This window comes from Bubalus kerabau, chromosome 11 (genome assembly GCF_029407905.1).
Source record: "Bubalus kerabau isolate K-KA32 ecotype Philippines breed swamp buffalo chromosome 11, PCC_UOA_SB_1v2, whole genome shotgun sequence".
In the NCBI taxonomy this organism is placed as follows: domain Eukaryota; kingdom Metazoa; phylum Chordata; class Mammalia; order Artiodactyla; family Bovidae; genus Bubalus; species Bubalus kerabau.
In genome coordinates this window covers 40,315,522-40,334,677 of record NC_073634.1, presented here as the reverse complement: position 1 = coordinate 40,334,677, position 19,156 = coordinate 40,315,522, and the positions used below count along the sequence as shown (strand labels likewise).

The window sequence follows — 19,156 nt, the reverse complement described above, 5'->3', positions numbered from 1 at the left end:
TAATCCAAAAACAGAGTATTCTGATGCTTCTCACTATTGGTATCATTGGGTAATGTTTCAATACATTTTATATAATTTTCTATAGCTGAACTATAATAGATATACAGGCTTCTCAAGTGGTAAAGAACCTGCCTGCCAATGCAGGAGACGTAAGAAACACAGGTTCGATCCCTGGGTTGGGAAGATCCCCTGGAGAAAGTAATGACAACCCACTCCAGTATTCTTGCCTGGAGAATCCCCATGGACAGAGGAGCCTGGTGGGCTATGGTCCATAGGGTCACAAAGAGTCAGACACAACTGAAGTGACTTAGCACACACATAATAGATATACATAATTTAACTTGTTTTGCTACAACAGTAGAAATTGTAGAACATTTTAGCCAACTACTGGCAGTAAAAAAAAATTGCTAACAGTACTTTTTAAACTTTCAAAGTCCCCAAATTCCAAAACGTTGCTAAATGTTTCAGTTCAGTTCAGTTGCTCAGTCCTGTCCCACTCTTTGCGAATGTTTAGTGTTCATTTAATACAAAATGCCAATATTCTCAGAATTGGGATAAAATGGATGAATTATGCTTTTGTTTAATTTCTTGCCAAATTAAAGCACTAGAGTAGGTTTATCATAGAGAAATTTAGAAAGAGAGAAAAGTAAAAGAGGGAAATTGACATTATTCCCAACATCGCAACATGTCAGTGTATCTTCTAGGTATTTTTTGGTATATATATATATATGTGCGTGTGTGTGTTTTTAGAAATAATTTCTAATTAAAATGATATAAATTTTCAAGTAGAAACATGACTCAGAAATATGTTTCTAAATATATTTCATATAGTCAAATAATTGACTAGGTTTTTCAGTTTTAGCTGCATAATTTATTATGTAGACAACCATAAGCACAAAGGCTGAGCTACTTTATAAATGGTAGCAGGAAGACTTCTATGGTCATGCAGAAATTAAATATTTCACTTTGACACAGTTTTTTTTCAGTATGTGACCTGGTGTAACTTTACTGCGATGTACATACTTAGCCTCACAATTTATAAAGCCTCTTTACACATGTTTAGTTATTTTATCTTCATAATAGCCTCACAAATAGGCTAAGACAGATATTATTATTACACTCATTTGGAAGAGAAAGAAAGAAGGCATAAGTGACTTGCCAAAGGTTCAATAGGAGTTATACACGAGAAAATATTGAAATATTTGTCTTGAGAACTTTAAATATAATAAAGAAGATACATACAAAATAAAAAAAAAAGATCATTTTAAAGCAGCATATTCTGACAAGTGGTAAGGAAATTCTAAGACAGAGAACCAGAATTCTCTGGAAAGAGCAAGAATAGGATTTGAATCGGTGGTGAGGAAGACACTGCATGGTGGTTTAGGAGAGGAGGGTTAGTTACATGGAGGTGACAGGAAATGTGTGAGGAAAAATCAGAGGCAACCTTAACATCTGTGCTTGCAGAAGAGGAAAAATAATGGTCCTCTCAGAGTAGACGGGAATTCGGGGAAGCAGTTCTAGATGGCTTCACCACCCAGGAGGGCCAGGACTCAGGCAACTGTGTAGGTGGTGGCTCTTGAGAGGATGAGAGGCAGGTGCGCAATCATTTAAAAAAAAACAAACACAAGATTCTTTTCCATTAAATGTCAACTCTGGGAATTTGTTTCTTTGGCTATTAATATTTTTACCAAAAGGCACTGAAGTATACATGGAAAAACTGCGAACAATCTAGGGACAGATAGGTATATGCTTTGGGAAAGCACATAAGTATTAACCTTGAGCCTGAACAAACTATGAGACATGAACAACTATTGGTTGTACATACATACATGCCAAAGACCCTGCCCTTCCACGGGTGATACTTAAGGCAGACGTTTTTTGTTCTGTGTCCCCATGCACGAAAACTAAAAGGAGAGTAACTATTTGGTAATTATTATCCCTTTGACTTGGGATGTGCACTTTGGTCCAAGTTACTGAAATATTTCTAGATGGACAACCACACACACACAAAGAGACTGGTTTCCTCAGACACAAAGATTTTTCTGATGAAATCACCCAGTCAGATAGTATAATGTCAACATGAAACATTCCAGATGATCAAATAATTCTCTAAAAAGACATACATAACTGTAATACCAAGACAGGTATGAAATTTTCTGCAGAAAATAGCAAGTCTGAGATGCTATCTCTTTTTGAGAAGCACTACATGTTTGGAAAATGTGACAGATTATTAGTGTAGCAACACCCCATTAAATTCACACTAAATGAAAAGACACTGTTTATCTTCTCCAATCTCCACTCACAGATTGTAATGCAAATTCTGTTAGAATTGGCAGGTACCTGGGAGCTCATCTGGCCCTCAGTAATCCCTAAGGTCCCTTCTGCCTGCGACTAGAGAATGGAGCAAAAGCAATAATATCCAACAAACCTGGTAGATTCGTTTCCTGTAAAACCAATGAAGCAGTTGATGCTCAACTGCTACTGTTTTTCAAGCATTTGTTTCAGGTAATTGTAATTTGCCTGTTCGCCAAACACTAGGGATTGCAAAAAGAAAAAGGATTTTATTGAGTTGGCCAAAAAGTTGTTTGCTGAAATAAAGGCACTTTTTTGCTTTAACAAAAATCAGCTCTCTGCACAAGGATTATAAAGTATTTATGAAGCCCTAAGGACATGTGATGGGAGAAGGCAATGGCACCCTACTCCAGTACTGTTGCCTGGAAAATCCCATGGATGGACGAGCCTGGTAGGCTGCAGTTCATGGGGTCGCACAGAGTCAGACACGACTGAAGCGACTTAGCAGCAACAGCAGCAGCAAGGACATGTGATAGCTTTGAATAGTAGGACCTGTACACTCATCTTTTTGTCCCCTGCTTTTTCAATACTTTTTCCTTATATTGGAAGAAATGTATGTTATTGTAAAATAATTTTAAAATACAGGGAAAATTTAAAAACCATCAATTCACTACTCAAAGATAACTGTTTAATATTTTGGGAGAGCCTTTCAATTTATTTCCTACACAAAAAAAATATTTTTTAAGTAAAAATATCAAAGCCACAAATTTATCCCACTCAGAGGTAGACTGTTCATAGATCTTAAATATGTCCTTAAATAACATTAAGCAGTCCTCTAAAACATGACTTATAATGATTGCACAGTATTTCTTCATATGGATATACCAAATTTTATTTAACTGCCTGGAGGCAGAGGGTTTCAAGTCTTTAGTTTTATTCGCTATTGATAAGTTATTTAGTAATGAACCAGTGCTTGGTTCACACTCCTAATTATTTCCTTGGGTTAAATTACAGGATATAAAATTATTTGCAGTCTTTACTTTGGTGGCACACATAGTAAAACTGGGATGAAACTGTTTCGAAGGGTGTCAACATTTCTAAGGCAATTGACAGGCATTGCCAAATTTCTAGACTGAAAGACCATACTCACTTATGCTTCCATCAGCAAGGTTTGAGAGGGTTCATTCCCCAAATCTTTCTCGATACCAGATCATCTTGATTAAAAACACTGCTATTTTAAAGTGTCTATTCCTTAGTTATGGATGAGATTTAATATTTTCAAGTGTCTATTAGCAGACAATCGATAAAAACAAATACTTTTGCCACTCTTTGTCCATTCTGTAGATTTGCTAGAGGTCTTTACATTTCAAGAACAAGTCAACACTCTACGCTTGTTGCTTATACTCTTCTAGCTTGTGATCTGCCTGTTTGTTTCTTGAGGGTAGCAGGAAGGTAAACAAAATGTTTTAATATTTATATAGTTGAACCTATCATATTATTCTCTGATACAAGAGACTTTCACCTATAAGGGTATGGAGAAGCCATTCTGGCTTATCCCTGATTTGGCCTGAACTTTATGTGAACTAGAACAGCTTGACTTGTGGCTTGTCAAACACACATTGGACATCTGCTTTAACCATTAAAGAATGCATCATCCAGAGGTAGAGAATGCCTTTTTGAAGGTAGGAACGAACGCATCCCCTCCATGATGCCCATGCTACTGCTCCTTCGAAGACAAGGTTCCCTCCCAGATGCGAAGGTCATGCTGCCTCTGTGTATGACTGATCTGAAATTATGAACAGTGAAGTGACAGTGTTAGTTGCTCAGTTGTGTCCAGCTCTTTGCATCCCCATGGATTGTAGCCTGCCAGTCTCCTCTGTTCATGGAATTCTCCAGGCAAGAATACTGGTGAGTGGGTAGCCATTCCCTTCTTCAGAGGATCTTCCCCACCCCATAGGGATCAAACACATTCTCCTCCATTGCAGGCGTATTCTTTACCATCTGAGCCACCTAGGAAGCCCACATCTCTGTTGAAACCTTGAAGGAAAATAACTGTCATGTTTGGTGTATGTATGTTCTTTGTTTCAACACAATATAAAGGTGTATTGAAAACTATGTTTCTCCAGAATGCTTTCTTCCTTGGTGGAGACTGCACTCCGGGGCTAGTCCTCAGCTTGACTTGAATAAAACTCCCTTCCATTTCTTACCATGTTGTGTCTGACTCTTAGCGACCCCATGGACTGCAGCCCACCAGGCTCCTCCATCCACGGGATTTTCCAGGCAAGCGTACTGGAGTGAGTTGCCATTGCCTTCTCCATTTATTGGTTATTTTTGTCAAATACCTTTATGGTTTATTTACTTTTATATTTAAAAATACCTTTCTCCAACTGGAAAGAAATTAAATATTTACTTATACATTCCTCTAGTTATTTTATAGTTTTTTAAACATTTAACTCTTTAATTCACAAATAGTTTATTCAAGTATATGCTATGAAGTAATGACATACAACAAGAATAATAAACTGTTCTAGTGCCCATTTGTCAGAGATAGTTATCATACCCTAAACTGTCATTCATATTAAGGTCTATTTCTCAGTTTAGTTTCTTTTTTGTTGGTGTTTATCTATCTTATGGCAGAAAGTGAAGAGGAACTGAAAAGCCTCTTGATGAAAGTGAAAGTGGAGAGTGAAAAAGTTGGCTTAAAGCTCAACATTCAGAAAACGAAGATCATGGCATCCTATCCCACCACTTCATGGGAAATAGATGGGGAAACAGTGGAAACAATGTCAGACTTTATTTTTCTGGGCTCCAAAATCACTGCAGATGGTGACTGCAGCCATGAAATTAAGACACTTACTCCTTGGAAGGAAAGTTATGACCAACCTAGATAGCATATTCAAAAGCAGAGACATTACTTTGCCAACAAAGGTCCGTCTAGTCAAGGCTATGGTTTTTCCTGTGGTCATGTATGGATGTGAGAGTTGGACTGTGAAGAAGGCTGAGCACTGAAGAATTGATGCTTTTGAACTGTGGTGTTGGAGAAGACTCTTGAGAGTCCCTTGGACTGCAAGGAGATCCAACCAGTCCATTCTGAAGGAGATCAGCCCTGGGATTTCTTTGGAAGGAATGATGCTAAAGCTGAAACTCCAGTACTTTGGCTACCTCATGTGAAGAGTTGACTCATTGGAAAAGACTCTGATGCTGGGAGGGATTGGGGGTAGGAGGAGAAGGGGACAACAGAGGATGAGATGGCTGGATGGCATCACTGACTCGATGGACGTGAGTCTCAGTGAACTCCGGGAGTTGGTGATGGACAGGGAGGCCTGGTGTGCTGCGATTCATGGGGTCGCAAAGAGTCGGACACGACTGAGCGACTAATCTGATCTGATCTGATCTATCTTTACCACAGTCTTATTTTAATTTTTGAAACTTCATAGTAGACTTTAGTAAATATTAGTGCATATTCTTTTTTTTAATTTATTTTTTAATTGAAGGATAGTTGCTTTACAGAATTATATTGTTTTCCATCAAGCATCAACATGAATCAGCCATAGGTACACATACGTTCCCCTCCCTCTTGAACCTCCCATGTTACTTTTCATTACTCTTTTTTTATCCCAAAGTTGTGGTTATTCTCACTCTTTATTCTCGTAGACGAACTTATTCATGCTATGTTGCTTCAGTCACGTCTGACTCTTTGTGACCCTATGGACTATATAGGGTCTATAGGGTCTTATAGGTCTGTAGGGTCTATAGGGTCTATAGGGTCTTATAGGTCTATAGGGTCTTATAGGTCTGTAGGGTCTCCCACCAGGCTCCTCTGTCCATGGAATTTTCCAGGCAAGAATACTAGAGTGGGTTGCCATGCCCGTCCCAGGGGATCGTCCCAATCCAGGGATCAAGCTCGGGTCTCTTACCTCTACCTGCACTGGCAGGCAGGTTCTTTGCCACTAGTGCCGCCAATAACTTGAACGGAAATATCAGATAATAATAAAGTTTATAAAGATTTTAATTGAACTTGTATTAAATATATATTAACTTGGAGATAAATAATGCATTTATAATTTTTATACTTCATGTCCAAAATCAAAGTTCTCTCCCCCCATTTGCAGAAGTCTTCTTTTACATCCCTCTGTAAAGTTTTATGCCAGTGCAAGTCACTCAGTTGTGCCCAACTCTTTGTGACCCCATAGACTGTAATAGTCCATAGGGTTCTCCAGGCCAGAATACTGGAGTGGGTAGCCTTTCTCTTCTCCAGGGCATCTTCCCAACCCAGGGATCAAACCCTAGTCTCCTGCATTACAGGCAGATTCTTTACCAGCTGAGCCACAAGGGAAGCCCAAGAACAGTGGAGTGGGTAGCCTATGCCTTCTCCAGCAGATCTTCCTGACCCAGGAATTAAACTAGGGTCTCCTGCATTACAGGCAGATTCTTTACCAACTGAGGGAAGCCTGTAAAGCTTTATAATAGTCTTTAAATTAAATCTTTCATATTTCTTGTTATAGTTACTTCTGAGCATTTTATCATGTCTCTTTCAGCATTAAGTAGGAATAATGGAAAGGATCATGAAAAACTAGATTAAAAGAAGAACAAAAGAACTGGGAAACAGGAGGCGCTGGTTGGAGGAATAATACAGACATCTTCTCTGATTGTACAGAAATGCACAATTTTTATATCAGCAGAGATCAACATATGCTCTACTCAAGCATACAACCTACCTTTATATTCTTTTATTTATGGACTTTATTGTCTATTATCTACAAACTTATGGTCAGAAGATCCCAGGACATATCCCGGGGTCCAGAGAAATTTTTGCTATGTCAGAGCAAAGGATGTGGATGGTGTTAACTGTGCTACCTGAGTAACAAAATAGAGAAGCAAACAGACAGAGGCAGGTCCTGGGCCACTAGCAGCATTACAGGCTGCTGCTGCTGCTGCTGCTAAGTCGCTTCAGTCGTGTCCGACTCTGTGTGACCCCATAGACGGCAGCCCATCAGGCTCCCCTGTCACTGGGATTCTCCAGGCAGGAACACTGGAGTGGGTTGCCATTTAGTCCACAGGAAAACAGAGGCATTTAAAAGTCAGTGGCCCATGGAGGTTTGTGCTATGTATCCTTTTCTTTTTATAGCCAACATAACACGGCACCTTTCTTCTAAGAGAACATAGCAACACGTCAAAAAATTTTGACATGCCATACGTATAAACATTTATAATATAAAAACTTAATTCATGAACTTAAAATCTGAACTGTTTTAAAACATGCAATTCTAAGAGTATTGAGTCTTCTTTATAATATGTAATTGATATAAAGTTTCCTTCTTAGCTACCAGCTGGGCACTTTGCTTGATTGTTGTTACACTGCATTTCTGAAACAGAGGCCCATCAGCTGAAGTAAGCAGGCTTCAGGATCAGAGATGCAGGTAAGAAGCCTCTAAATTTAAGGGGGAAAATGTAAAGTTGAGTAGTTTCTCAATACCAAATTATACACATAGACATCTCAAATTATCTTCATATGAGGTACCCAAATTTCTTTTAAATAACTGCTTTACCTTTATATGTTTCACTCCACAGCTAACCACTCTGTTTGGCTGATATGGATCCCAGGAAATATCAAAAATCTGTTTAAAAAAGATAAAAAGTTTCACATTCATGTGTTTTTGCCTTCTTTAAGATACTGTCCAATTGCCAAGATTCTACCCTCATAATCTGAACACAAGGTCACCCACACAAATGGAGGATTTGGCTCTGGAGATGAGTCAGGAATTGCTAATACACATTTTATCATTTTGTGTCTATTTACCTTGGGCCTGAATGGAGAAGAAATAATTAACCATAATCACTGAGAACAAACTACTGTCACATTTTTAATTCTGTCCAACCAGGGTAAACAAACCAATGATTTTGGATCATTTATCAAGATTTTTGGTTCTCCACAATGTTAATCAAACACTTTTGAGATAGAGTTACAATAAAAACAAAGAGAATGGCAATTGTTTAAAGTGCGTATTACCCCAGGCCCATGTCAGAGATTCTGGTTTAGTGGATTGGAAATTGGGTGGATTTAGTGGGATCACCACATTCCACCAATTTAGTAGAAATTTAGTGGGTCAAACACATGCATTTAAAAACACACCCCAGAAGATGCTGATGTAGGTGGTCCATGGACCACATTCTATGAAGCTCTAATAGAAAGAAGGACCAATCATCAGAGGCAGAGACTAACCAAAGAATGAGGCTGCTATCACATAGGAAGGAGCTATTGCTCCAATAATCAGACAAAGGAGGAGAACCTTTGGTTAGGTAGAGAGGAACACTTATGAACCACAGAAAGAGCACTGAGGCCTAAAGCTATCTGAGCTCAGGCAAGTCTTAGCATCTCTAAACTTAACCTCCTCTTCTCAAAAATGAATGAGTCACCTCAGTTCTGTTGTGAGGTCAATTAAGATAATGTAATGTATGTATGCTCATTTTGAAGACTACAAAGCACTGATTGTATAAATTAGTGCTAGTTATTAAGTATTTTAGCCACTAAAATAATCTTGAAAAAGCATCTGCCTCTAATCAACCAATAATAATTCATACTGACAACAGTAATAAAGAGCAAAATGATGTGATACAAATTATGGAGCCTGGGAGAACAGTGTTCCAAAAATGGTATTTCATTAAAACATTCTGGGTCTTTAAAGAGTTCTCACTAGACAGCACTGTACTTTTTACAATCTACTCCTAACTGGAGAGTGTACAGTACATTAACAAAACAAGAGCAAAATCATTTATTGATGCAGCCCAACTCAACTACTTTATAATATACGATGGGAGACAAGGCGGCAGAGGAGAAGGACTTGAACTCACCTCCTCTCATGAAAACACCAAAATCACAACTAACTGCTGAACAACCACTTACAAAAAAGACTCAAATTACCCACCCCCCAAAATTCTACACCAAAGACAGAGAAGAAGCCACAACAAGATGGTAGAAGGGGCATGTTCACAATATAATCAAGTCACATACCTGCTGGGTGGGAGACCAACAACCTGGAAAACAATTATTGGACTGGCCAAAGAGTTCATTTGGGTTTTCTGTAATACCTAATGGAAAAACTCAAGTAAATTTTTTGACCAATCTAATGTATCAGAGGTTCTCCCACAGGAGTGAGTTCTGAACTCCACGTCAGGCACCCCAGCCTGGGTGGTCTGGCATCAGGAGAAGGAGCCCTGAGAGCACTTGGCCTTGAAGGTCAGTGGGGCTTGAGTGCAGGAGCTCCACAGAGCTGGGAAAAGAGAGACTCCACTCTTGGAGACTGCACACAAGGTTTCATGTGCACAGGGACCCAGGGCAAAGCCATGACTCCACAGGAGCTTGGGTAGATCTAAGGGTTAGGGGTAGGTCAAGGAAGGGTCTCCTCAGGAGGCAGGGGGGTTGGCTGTTGCTCACTGTGGGGGCAGGGACACTGGTGGTGGAGATCCCAGAGAATATTCACTGGCATGAGCTCTCCAGGAAGAGGCTATTTTGGTTGCCATTTTAGCACCAAGACCTGCCCCACCCAACAGCCTGCAGGTTCCAGTCCTAGGATGCCTCAGGCCACACAACCAACAGGGTGGGAAGACAGCCCCACCTATTAGCAGACAGTCTATTTAAATCCATCCTGAGCCAAAAGCTGCCTATAAACACACCCCTCGACATGTTCTGCCCACCAGAGAGACAAGACCCAGCTCTACTCACAAGGGAACAAGCACTAGTCCCTCCTACCAGAAAGCCTGCACAAGCCCCTAGAGTAGCCTTATCCATGAGGGGCAAGACACCAGAATGAAGAGGAACTACAATCCTGCAGCCTGAGAAACAGACACCATAAACAGAGAAAGTTAGACAAAGTGAGATGGCAGAGAAATATGTTCCAGATGAAGAAACAAGATATAACCCCAAAAGAATAGTTAAGTGAAGTGGAGACAATCTACCTGAAAAAGTATGCAGAGTAATGATAGTAAAGATAATCTAAGATCTCAGGGAAAAAAAATGGAAGCACAGGCTAAGAGGATACAAGAAATATTTAATAAAGACTAGCTTTAAAGAACAGAGCTGAACAATACAATAATTGAAATGAAAAATGCCCAGAAAGAATAAATAATAGAATAAATGAGGCAGAAGAATAAATGAGACGAAAGACAGACTGGTGGAAATCAATGCTGCAGAAAAGAATAAAGAAAAAAGAATGAAAAGAAATGAGGACAGTCTCAGAGATTTCTGGGAGAACATTAAATGCACCAAATTCACATTATAGGGGTCCCAGAAGAAAAGAGACAGAACCTGAGAATATATTTGTAGAAAAGTGAAAGTGAAGTCACTCAGTTGTGTCTGACTCTTTGCGACCCATGGACTGTAGCCCACCAAGCTCCTCCATCCATGGGATTCTCCAGGCAAGAATACTGGAGTGGATTGCCATTTCCTTCTCCAGGGGATCTTCCCAACCCAGGGATCAAACCCAGGTCTCCCACATTGCAGGCAGATGCTTTAACCTCTGAGCTACCAGGGAATGTTGCATATTTGTAGAGCTAAGAGCCAAAAACTTCCCTAATAGGAGAAAAGAAACATTCAAGTCCAGGGAGTTCAGAGAGTCCCATACAGGATAAACCCAAGGAGGAACACATTGAGACACACAGTAATCAAATTAACAAAACTTAAAGAAAAAGAGTAAAAGCAACAAGCAACATACATATGAAATCCCCATAAGGTTTACCACCTGATTTTTCAGCAGAAACTGCAGAAGGGAGTGGCACAATATAAAGAGATGAAAAGGAAAAACCTACAACTAAGAATATTCTACCCAGCAAGGCTCTCATTCAGATTCAAAGGAGATATCAAAAGCTTTCCAGAGAAGCAAAGGCTAACAGAATTCAGCACCACGAAACCAGTTCTACAGCAAGTGCTAAAGGAAGTTCTTCAGTTGAAAAAGAAAAGACCACAAGTAGAAACAAGAAGATTATACATGGGAAAGCTCAGTGGTAAAGGTAAACACAAAGTAAAAATAGGAGATTTTCTACACACAAATCTGGTATCAAACCAGCAATCATGAAAAAGAACAAACGTGCAGGATTTGGAAATACATTTCAAATTGAGAGACTACTAACTTAAAACAATCGTGTGTGTGTGTGTTTATATGTATATATATATACAGACTGCTATATTAAAATCTCATGGGAACTGAAAATCAAAAATACACCATAAAAAAAAAATACACCATAGATATACACACAAATAAAAAGCAATCCAAACACAACACTAAAGATAGTCATCAAATCACAAGAGAATAAAAGGTAGGGAAGAAAGACATACAAAAACAAATCCAAAACACTTAAAAAGAGGCTCCAACCAAAAGATATAGACTGGCTGAATGGATACAAAAACAAGATATGTATATATGCTGTCTACAAAAGACCCACTTCAGATCTAGGGACACATACAGACTGAAAGTGAGGGGATGGAGAAAGGTATTTCACACAAATGGAAAGCAAAAGAAAGCTGGAGTAGTAACATTCATATCAGACAAAATAGACTTAAAAATAAAGACTGTTACAAGAGACAAAGAAGGACATTGCATAATGACAAAGGGATCAATCTAAGAACAAGATATAAACATTATAAATATATTAATATATGCACCCAATATAGGAGTACCTCAATATATAAGGCAAACACTAACAGCCATAAAAGGAGAAATTGACAGTAACACAATAATAGTGGAGAACTTTAACACCCAGTTACATCATTATACAGATTATCCAGACAAAATCAATAAGGAAACACAGTTCTTAAATGACACATTAGACCAGATGGACTAATTATAAATCAATCACAAGAAAAAATTTATAAAAAACACAAACACCAAAATGTGGAATGTTTGTGTTAAACTTTGTTACCAAACAACGAAAAGCTCACTGAAGAAATCAAAGAGGAAATTAAAAAAAATACCTGGAGACAAATACCAAAGAAAATACAACAATCCAAAAATTATGGGACACAGCCAAAGCAGTTCTAAGAAGGAAATGTATAACAATGTAGTCTTACCACTGAGCTACCTGGGAAGCCCTCAGTGGTTTAAACAAACAAACAAATAAAAAGCACCTGTGATGCAGAAGACAGGAGTTCAATCCCTGGGTCAGGAAGATCCCCTGGAGAAGGAAATAGCAACCCACTCCATTACTCCTGACTGGGAAATCCCATGGACAGGGAAGCCAGGCAGGCTATAGTCCATGGGGCCACAGAGAGAGTCAGACATGACTTAGTGACTAAACAATAGCAACAACAATCTTACCTCAGGAAACAAGAAAAATTTCAAACAAACAACTTAATCTTATAGCGAAAGCAAATAGAGAAAGAAGCACAAACAAACCCAAAGTTAGTAGAAGAAAAGTAATCATACAGATCAGAGCAAATAATTGAAATACAAAGAAAAAATATAAAAGATCAATGAAACTAAAAGCTGCTTCTTTGAAAACAAAATTCATATTTCTGTAGCCGGACTCCCATCCAATTACTAAACCAGTCCCAACCCTGCTTAGCTTCCAAGACCAAGCGAGATGAGGCAGGTTCAGGATGATATGGCCAAAGACTAGCCAGGCTCATTAAGAAAAAAAGGGAGAAGGCTCAAATCAATAAAATTAGAAATGAAAAAGGAGAAGTTACAACAGACACCACAGAAACACAAGGGATCATAAGAAACTACTATAAGCAACTATGTGCTGATAAAATGGACACTCTAGAAGAAATGGACAAATTCTTAGAAAAGTAAGCCTTCTTGAGACTGAACCAGGAAGAAATAAAAAATATGAACAGACTAATCACAAGCACTGAAATTAAAACTGTGATTTAAGAACTTCCAATAAACAAAGAGGGAGAATGGACATGAGTTTGAGCAAACTGCAGGAGATAGTGAAGGACAGGAAAGGCTGGCATGCTGCAGTCCATGGAGCTGCAAAGAATTGGACATGACTTAGTGATTAAAAAACAACAATAAACAAAAGTCCAGGAACACATGACTTCACAGGTGAATTACAACAAACATTTAAAGAACTATCACCTATCCTTCTGAAATTCTTCCCAAAGAACTGCAGAGGAAGAAATACTCCCAAGCTCATTCTATGAGGCCAGAATCACTTTGATACAAAAACCAGATAAAGATATCACACAAAAAGAAAATTACAGGCCAGTATCACTGATGAATTCCAGAAAAACACCTACTTTTGCTTCATTGACTATGCTAAAGCCTTTGGCTGTGCGGATCACAACAAACTGTGAAAAATTCTTAAAGAGATGGGACTACCAGACCATCTTAACTGTCTCCTGAGAAACCTGTATGCAGGTCAAGGGGCAACACTTAGAATCAGATACAGAACAACACATTGGTCAAAATTGGGAAAGGAGTACGACAAGGCTGTATATTGTCACCTGGCTTATTTAACTTGTATGCAGAGTACATTATGTGAAATGCTAGGCTGGATGAATCACAAGGTGGAATCAAGATTGTAGGGAGAGATATCAACAACTTTAGATATGCAGATGATACCACTTAATGGCAGAAATTGAAGAGGAACTAAACAGACACTTGATGAGGGTGAAAGAGGGGAATGAAAAAGCTGGCTTAAAACTCAACATTCAAAAAATGAAGATCAGGGCATCCGGTCCCATCACTTCATGGCAAAAGGAAGGGGGAAAAGTGGAAGCAGTGACAGATTTTATTTTCTTGGGCTCCAAAAATCACCGTGGATGATGAGCACAGCCATGAAATGAAAAAACGCTTGCTTCTTGAAAAGAAAGCTATGACAAACCTTGACAGCATATTAAAAAGCAGAGACATTACTTTGCTGACAAAGGTCTATATAGTCAAAACTATGGTTTTTCCAGTTGTCATGTATGGATGTGAGAACTGGACCATAAAGAAGGCCGAGCACTAAAGAATTTATGTTTTCAAACTGTGCCGGAGAAAACTCTTAAGAGTTCCTTGGACAGCAAAGAGATCAAACCAATCAATCCTAAAGGAAATCAACCCTGAATATTCATTGGAAGGACTGATGCTGAAGCTGAAGCTCCAATACTTTGGCCACCTGATGTGAAGAGCCAACTCACTGGAAAAACCCTGATGCTGGGAAAGATGGAAGGCAAAAGAGGGGAGCAACAGAGGATGAGATGGTTGGATGGCATCATAGACTCAATGGACATGAGTTTGAGCAAACTCTGGGTGATAGTGAAGGACAAGGAAGCCTGGAGCCCTGCGATCCATGGGGATACAAAGAGTCAGACATGACTGAGTGACTGAACAACAACAAATCACTGAAGAACACAGATCCAAAAATCCTCAACAAAATACTAGCAAATTCAATCCAACAATACATTGAAAGGATCATACACACCACGGTCAAGTGGGATTTATCCCAGTATGCTGCTGCTGCTGCTGCTGCTGCTAAGTCGCTTCAGTCATGTCCGACTCTGTGCGACCCCATAGACGGCAGCCCACCAGGCTCCCTTGTCCCTGGGATTCTCCAGGCAAGAACACTGGAGTGGGTTGCCATTTCCTTCTCCAACGCATGAAAGTGAAAAGTGAAAGTGAAGTCGCTCAGTCGTGTCGACCCTCAGTGACCCCATGGACTGCAGCCTACCAGGCTCCTCCATACACGGGATTTTCCAGGCAAGAGTACTGGAGTGGGGTGCCATTGCCTTCTCCGCCCAGTATGCTAGGATTCTTCAACATTCACAGATCAGTGTGATACACCACATTAACAAACTGAAGATTAAAAACTATACAATCATCTTAATAGATGAAGAAAAATTTTTTTTACAAAATTCAACACCCATTTATGATAAAGAAAAAAAATAAACTCTGTAGAAAGTAAGCACATGAGGGAACCTTCTTCAACATAATAAAGGCCATATATGACAAACCCAATGCTAACATCATTGTCGATGGTTTAAAACTGAGCACATTTCCTCTAACATCAGGAACAAGACAAGAATGTCCACTCTCGCTAGCTTTATTCAACATAATTTTGGAAGTCCTCACCATGGCACTCAAAGAAAAATAAACAAAAGGAATCCAAATTGGAAAACAAAAAGTAAAACCACCAACAAAAAGTAAAACCACCATGTTTGCAGATGACATGATACTGTATACAGAAAACCCTAAAGATGCTACAACCACTAGATCTCATCAATGAATTCGGTAAAGTTGCAGGATACAAAATTAATACATAGAAATATTTTCCTTTCCTATACACTAACAATGAAAGATCAGAAGGAGAAATTAAGGAAACAATCCTATTTACCATCCCATCAAAAAGAACAAAATACCTAGGAATAAACCTAGCTAATGGCAATCCACTCCAGTATTCTTGCCTGGAGAATCCCATGGACAGAGGGGCTGGCGGGTCGCAGTCTGTGGGGTCGCAAAGAGTCAGACATGGCTAAGTGACTAACACTAAGGAGGCAAAAGACCAGTATGCAAAAAACTGTAAGATGCTGATGAAAGAAATCAAAGTTAATACAGACAGATGGAAAGATATAGCACGTTCTTATATTAGAATAATCAATATTGTTAAAATGACTATACTACCCACGGTAATCTACAGATTCAATGCAATTTCTATTAAATTACCAATGGCACTTTTCGCAGAATTGGAACAAAAAGACCCAAGATGGACGGGTCACGGTGGAGAGTTCTGACAAAACGTGGTCCACTGGAGAAGGGAATGGCAAACCACTTCAATATTCTTGCCTTCAGAACCCCATGAACAGTATGAAAAGGCAAAAAGATATGACACTGAAAGATGAACTCCCCAGGTTAGTAGGTGCCCAATATGCTACTGGAGAAGAGCGGAGAAATAGTTCCAGAAAGAATGAAGACGCTGAGCCAAAGTGAAAACAATGCCCAGTTGTGGAAATAAAGTCTGATGCTGTAAAGAACAATATTGCATAGGAACCTGGAATGTTAGGTCCATGAATCAAGGTAAATTGGAAGTGGTCAAACAGGAGATGGCAAGAGTGAACATCAACATTTTAGGAATCAGTGAACTAAAATGGACCAGAATGGGCAAATTTAATTCAGATGACCATTATATCTACTACTGTGGGCAAGAATCCCTTAGAAGAAATGTAGCCTCACAGTCAACAAAAGAGTCCGAAATGCAGTACTTGGGTGCAATCTCAAAATGATTTCTGTGTGCTTTCAAGACAAACCATTCAATATCACAGTAATCCAAGACTATGCCCCAATGACTAATGCCAAAGAAGCTGAAGCTGAATGGTTCTGTGAAGACCTTCTAGGAATAACACCAAAAAAAAGATGTTATTTTTATCATAGGTAACTGGAATGCAAAAGTAGGAAGTTAAGATATACCTGAGTAACAGGCAAGTTTGGCCTTGGAGCACACAATGAAGCAGGGCAAAGGCTAACAGAGTTTTCCCAACAGAACACGCTGGTCATAGCAAACACCCTCCTCCAACAACACAAGACACAACTCTACACATGGACATCACCAGATGGTCAATACTGAAATCAGACTGATTATATTCTTTACAGCTGAAGATGGAGATGCTCTATACAGTCAGCAAAAACAAGACTGGGAGCTGACTGTAGCTCAGATCATGAATTCCTTAGTGCTAAATTCAGACTTAAACTGAAGAAAGTAGGGAAAACCACTAGACCATTCAGGTAGGACCTAAATCAAATCCCTTATGATTATACAGTGGAAGTGACAAATAGATTCAAGGGATTAGATCTGATGACATGCCTAAAGAACTATGGATGGAGGTTTGAAACACTGTACAGGAGGTGGTGATCAAGACCATTCCCAAGAAAAAGAAATGCAAAAAGGCAGAATGGTTGTCTGAGGAGGCCTTACAAATAGTTGAGAAAAGAAAAGAAGGCAAAGGAGAAAAGGAAAGATATACTCACCTAAATGCAGAGTTCCAAAGAATAGTAAGAAAAGATAATACAGCCTTCCTAAATGATCAATGCAAAGAAATAGGGGAAAACAGTAGAATGGGAAAGACTAGAGATCTCTTGAAGAAAATTAGAGATACCAAGGGAACATTTCATGCAAAGATGGGCACAATAAAGCATAAAAATGGCATGGACCTAGCAGAAGCAGAAAACATTAAGAAGAGGTGGCAAGAATACACAGAAGAACTATACAAAAAAGATCTTCATGACCCAGATTAACTCAATGGTGTGGTCACTTGCCAAGAGCCAGACATCCTGGAGGGACTTAGGAAACATTACTATGAACAAAGCTAGTAGAGGTGATGGGATTCAAGCTGAGCTATTAAGGATGATGCTGTTAAAGTGATGCACTCAATATCTCAGAAAATTTGGAAAACTCAGCAGTGGCCACAGGACTGGAAAAGGTCAGTTTTCATTCCAATCCCAAAGAAAGGCCATTCCAAAGAATGTTCAAACTACTGCACAATTGCACTCATCTCACATGCTAGCAAAGTAATGCTCAAAATTCTCCAAGCTAGGCTTCAACAGTACATGAACTGAGAACTTCCAGATGTTTAAGCTGGATTAAAGGCACTGGAACCAGAGATCAAATTGCCAACATACACTGGACCATAGAAAAAGCTAGAGAATTCCAGAAAAACATCTACTTCTGCTTTACTGACTACACTAAAGCCTTTGACTGTGTGGATCACAACAAACTATGGAAAATTCTTAAACAGATGGGAAAACCAGACCACCTTACCTGCCTCCTGAGAAACCTGTATGGAGGTCAAGAAGAAAGAGTTATAACCAGATATGGAAAAACAGACTGGTTCAAAATTGGGAAAGTAGTGTATCAGGGCTGTATACTGTCACCCTGCTTATTTATCTTATATGCAGAGTACATCATGTGATATGTCGGGATGGATGAAGCACAAGCTGGAATCAAGATTGCAGGGAGAAATATCAATAACCTCAGATATGCAGATGACTCCAGCCTTATGGCAGAAAGTGAAGAGGAACTAAAGAGCCTCTTAATGAAAGTGAAAGAGGAGAGTGAAAAAGTTGCTTAGAACTCCACATTCAAAAAACGAAGATCATGGCATCCGGCCCCATCACTTGATGGCAGAAAACATGGGAAACAATGGAAACGGTGAAAGACTTTATTTTCTTGGGTTCTAAAATCACTGCAGGTGGTAAATGCAACCATGAGATTAAAATATGCTTGCTCCTTGGAAGAAAAGCTATGACCAACCTAGACAGCATATTAAAAAGCAGAGACATTACTTGGCCAACAGAAGTCCATCTAGTCAAAGCTATGGTTTTTCCAGTGGTCATGTATGGATGTGAGAGTTGGACCACAAGGAAAGCTGAGTACCAAAGAATTGATGCTTTTGAACTGTTTTGTTGGAGAAAACTCTTGAGAATCCCTTGGACTGCAAGGAGATCAAATCAGTCAATCCTAAAGGAAATCAGTCCTGAATATTAACGATGGCTGATGCTGAAGCTGAAGATCCAATACTTTGGCCACCTGATACAAAGAGCCAACTCATTAGAAAAGACCCTGATGCGGGGAAAGATTGAAGGCAGGAGAAGAGGATGACAGAAGATGAGATAGTTGGATGGCAGTACCGAATTGACGGACATGAGTTTGAGCAAGCTCAAACTTCCCTGGTGATGGACAAGGAATCCTGGCATGCTGCAGTCCCGGGGGTTGCAAAGAGTCTGACAGGACTGAGGGACTGAACTGAGATCAAAAGGAATTTTTAACGTGTGTGTGTTAGTCACTCAGTCATGTCTGACTCTCTGCAACCCTGTGGACTCAAGCCCACCAGACTCCTCTGTCCGTGGGATTCTCCAGGCAAGAATACTGGAGTGGGTTGCCATTCCTTTCT

The 19,156-nt window shown here is 39.4% G+C and overlaps 1 protein-coding gene across 1 annotated transcript in view; it reads right to left on the bottom strand.

Annotated features, from left to right (window-relative positions):
- Positions 1-19,156, bottom strand: part of EML6 (EMAP like 6) — a 288,683-nt gene that overhangs the window by 165,992 nt on the left and 103,535 nt on the right. Inside the window, exon 4 of the mRNA XM_055540113.1 lies at positions 7,842-7,910. Within this exon, the coding sequence (XP_055396088.1) occupies positions 7,842-7,910 (69 nt within the window). The remainder of the gene's footprint in view (positions 1-7,841; positions 7,911-19,156) is intronic.